This window comes from Xenopus tropicalis, chromosome 5 (assembly GCF_000004195.4).
Source record: "Xenopus tropicalis strain Nigerian chromosome 5, UCB_Xtro_10.0, whole genome shotgun sequence".
Taxonomy (NCBI): Eukaryota; Metazoa; Chordata; class Amphibia; order Anura; family Pipidae; genus Xenopus; species Xenopus tropicalis.
This window is the reverse complement of record NC_030681.2, coordinates 156341979-156346398: the sequence shown is the minus strand read 5'-3', so window position 1 is coordinate 156346398 and position 4420 is coordinate 156341979. Positions and strand designations below refer to the sequence as shown.

Genomic DNA, 4420 nt, shown 5'->3' with positions numbered 1-4420 from the left:
AACCACTTCACTCTACTAGTCTGCATTATAGAGTTACCAGTCCGGTTTGTCCTATACATTTCTAGTTACAGCAAATGTTTTACTTTGTTTATGTTTATGGCCTGTCGGTCCAAAACAACAAACCAACTCGGCCTAACAATGATGCTCCTTGCATCTATGTTGCTCTATTTATATGATCAGGGATGAAACTGAGGGGAAATACTGAGACAAAGATGACCAACAACTCATTTACTCATTACTAAGAACCAGTTGTCCAAGTCACAACTGAAGTCAAATCTCCATATCAAAGGGTATTTATGTGGATGTTGGTGGGACAGTATGGCTGCTACAGGAGCCATAAAAACTCATTACTGTATGTGAGAAGCCTTCTCAACAGTTACTGAACAAAGACTAGGTGTGGCTCTTATCAACCCCATCTGATCAGTTGGTATGTGGGGGCAGTGGCTGAAAAGGTGTATACATGTGGACTGGAAAGTATTCAAGGGGGAGCACCTGGGAGGAGCACCTGGGGGAGCACCCAGGGAGAACATATGGGAACTGCATCGATGTGAGGGCTACAGACTAGAGGGAAGCCATGATCAGCTGGCTAAAAAAAAGGAACCAGACCACCATGTTCTGTGTTTATCGGTAGCTATAATGATGTAGACTTTGTTATTAATCTGTAACTGTAAATAATGTAAATGTATTGTGTTGTTTTAAATAATCATTTAATTGTAACTATTGACTGATTTGCTATTCAATATATTCAGTTTAATATACACTTATTGGTGTGGATTATTTGTCTGCTTCTCAAAAGAATCATAACCCTAGTAAGAGGGGTGATTTGTATATTATTATTAATATATAAATATCAAAATCTTACAAGGAGTAGGCAGAATAGGCACCTGCCTAGGGTGCAATGGTGCGGGGGGGGGGGCAGGCAGGTTCCTCTTCTTTCACTTACCACTAGTTCTGGGCACTTTCCCCCTCACTTCAGTTCCCCCCGCCAGCGGCCCGCCATGCATTGTGCACTCATTTGTGCATGTATGCAAGTACACACACGGGGGAGTTGGCTGGGGTAGGCGGGCCAAGCTGATCAGGTTGCCTAGGGCACCCAGCCAGCTTGGCCCAGCACTGGGTACAACTCCCTGATTCTATACAGGTGCTTAGTGGCTGATCAGCTATAAGAGCCAAGGCCTAAATCCGTTGGGCCCTACAGGACAAAGGGGTGCAGGGTGCCGGGGATTTACCCAAGCTACAGGGAGCCCATCTGGATTCATTCACAGGGGAAATGTTTGATGGATATGGAGTAACAGAATGTAACAAGGAATGCCAGAGACTGTAACTTGGTAAAACTGACTCCCATAATTGAGTACCTTATTTTTATTTGCCACTTTTGATGTTAGCTGACACTTTATTGCAAGACCATGAAAGGTGAGGTAAGAAATTCACTGGCAATTGCAGTGAAACACAGGGCTATGAGCCAAGGATGTAATGAAAGATTTTTAAAGTCAACCCAAGATGCCGTGACTGGACGACCAGAGGATGGAACCACCTATACATAATAGGTTATTTTAATTATTTTAAACTATCAGTGTTTACCATGTCATTACATGATATTACATCAGTTGTCATTTGTACAACGGACATTTGGCGCATTGAAAAAAATCCCTGGAAATTTGTAGACTGGGTTTTCAAGGATTCTCTCATGTTCTAGGCCGTGTGGGTATTGGAAAATAGGTTATACCCCAGGCCTGAATGGGTTAACATGTTTTAAGTGTACAACTGACTTGCCATTCACACTATACCTCACATACCCCATTGTTCCTTAAGTCTGAAATGGGATTTATAGAGAATTTAGCCTCTAGAACCACAAGGCTCACATAAACCAAAATAAATATTATCCCTTTTTAGTCATATGCCTGGGTTTAATACATTTAATTTATATAGATTATGTAGAGAGAGATATACCAGTGTTTATTTGAAGGACTTAAACTTCATTGCCTTTTTAACTCAAATTAACCATGTAACTATGTAATAACTAGCTCCCAGAGTCATAAACAAAAGTAATGTTGACAATCTTATTTTGTAGAGATATTTCTCTTCTTCATGCTCCCCATGATTTACAACAATTCTTAGCTATAAATAATTCTATTGTTTTGTAATAATGGTTTCTTTTGTGTTCAGTTCAGGCTTTAGAAATATGATATAGCACTTGGGAATGAATATACAGCCCAATAACCCAGCACTGGAGGATAAGATGGCAAATATCTCAACTGCCACCATTCTACTGCCCTTACTGCTCAGGTATGCAGGGACAAATGCCACCCAGACGCTACAGAACCCCAACATACTGAAAGTGATGTTTTTAGCCTCATTAAATCGGTCAGGGAAATCCTTGGCTAGAAATGCAGCAATGAAACTTAGTAGGGCCAAGGTTCCTATATATCCAATTATACAGAAGAAGAAACAGCCTGACCCTTCATTGCACAGCAGAATAATATAGTTTGGGTCCGAAAGTGTATCAGCCTCTGGAAAAGGGGGACTGGAGGCCAACCATACAATGGAGATTATAATTTCATCCAAACAACATACAATGACTAATACGATGGCCAGTTGGGTTCCTACATACTTCTTCAGCTTGCTCCCAGGCTTTGTGGCATTGAAGGCAATAATAACTGTGAGAGTTTTAGCCAACACAGAAGAAACAGAAATAGTAAATACAACCCCAAATGTTACTTGTCGGAGGAGACAACATATCTGAGTTGGGCGTCCAATGAATAATAAAGTGCAGAGGAAACACAACATGAGAGAGATGAGGAGGAGACAGCTGAGATATCGGTTGTTGGCTCTCACTATAGGAGTCTCGCGGTACTTTATAAAGATTCCCAGAATTACAGCACAAGAGATGGAGAATGTTACAGAGATGGAGGATAGTGTACAACCCAACTGGTCTTCATAGGAAAGGTAATCTATATTCCTCAGGATGCAGCCATTTCGTATAGAATTTAACTTTTCATATTTAGAGCATTTCATACAACTCCGTGCATCTGTAGAAAAAAAAAAGAAGTTAGATATTAGATATTAGATGACATTTTGTAAAAATAGTCAATTGTCGTATTCTTGTTTTGTTAAGACAGTATTTCTTTGTCAATTAATTTTCTGGGATGCAATCTGCTGTATGCCATCCTCACCTGGCCATAGGGGCTCATCAGGAGCCTCATGCAGAAGTGTTTTGTGGCAACTGAGCAAAACCTGGACTTTATGGTGCAAAGGGGCTGATATAGGCTAAAGAGCATGCTCAGAATGGATTTCTGCTGCACCCTAGGCCTAGGGTAACTTAGTAGAAATTTTTGAATGATGATAAAAAAACAAATATAATACATTTCTCATCAATATCTCTTGTAACATTTTTAGATTTTTACAAAAAATGTATTAGTAAACTCACCAACATTATATTTGTCTGTGTGTTTTATTTGTCGCAAGAAGGCTTATAAATAGAAAATCTTTTTTTTATTTGTCAAATAAAAGAAAGTGTCTTGGTATAAGTTAGTAACTGTATTTAAAAAAGACATGGGTAATGTAAGTTTACACATGTTGGCCAGTTTCTCACATGGTTTTATGCTAAAAAGACGCTAATAAAGACACTACTGAATGATGGGAAAGGGAACAATCACTTACCCATTTCCTCGGGGAAAGAGGACTTGGGCCACTGACTGACACAGGATAATGGCATCATGGAAACTTCCAGGAAAGCCACATCGCACACTCATGATCCACATGTGAGAATCACACACCACCTGGATATTGATGGGATATGTGGCTTCCTACTGGAAGAAGCTCTCTTGTTGAAGCCAAGGTGGTGTGAGTGGAGTATGAGTGCAGTCAATGGCTCCCTGGCAATTTGGAAAATGCACAATGAGGAAAAACTTCTGCTGATCTTATCCACTCTTGCAAGCACAGGAGGCAGGTAAGGTAGGGGGGTATGCAGCCATTCTTGTGTCCAAACTCTCTCTTTCAAACTAAATGGGGAGGGTTTTTATTGGTAAGCCTGTATTGATTTTTTGCAGTCTTTAACCATTTCCTGTAGGAATGGATAGTCAAGGTCAAATCAAGGTTTTTGAATTAATAAACTTGAATATTCAAATTTTTGCTGTCTCCGGGGAACTTTGTCACCTCAAAACTACAAAGGAAAAATCTTCAACCAAAAAGTTGTGAGGGTTTTGTTATATCTCGAACATTCAAGTCTCAAATATCAAATCTCCAGTGTTGAAAGAACATATGAATATATCAAATCTTTAGAACATCTGTGGGAATACTGAATACAGGTCCAATAAATCAAAAAACTTGATTTTTCACTCTTGAACTTTGATAAATGTGCCCAATAGTTTTATGGATAACATTTTGCAAAACACATACAATAACCTAAGGAACTCACGTT

General features: G+C 39.5%; 1 protein-coding gene across 1 annotated transcript; it reads right to left on the bottom strand.

The window, feature by feature from the left end:
* Positions 1-2130: 2130 nt before the first annotated feature.
* Positions 2131-3664, bottom strand: LOC116411016 (vomeronasal type-2 receptor 26-like). The gene is made up of 2 exons (XM_031902781.1): positions 3661-3664; positions 2131-3029 (listed from the first exon to the last, which is right to left on the bottom strand). The coding sequence occupies exons 1-2, from the start codon at positions 3662-3664 to the stop codon at positions 2131-2133; spliced, it is 903 nt and encodes a 300-aa protein (XP_031758641.1).
* Positions 3665-4420: the final 756 nt, after the last annotated feature.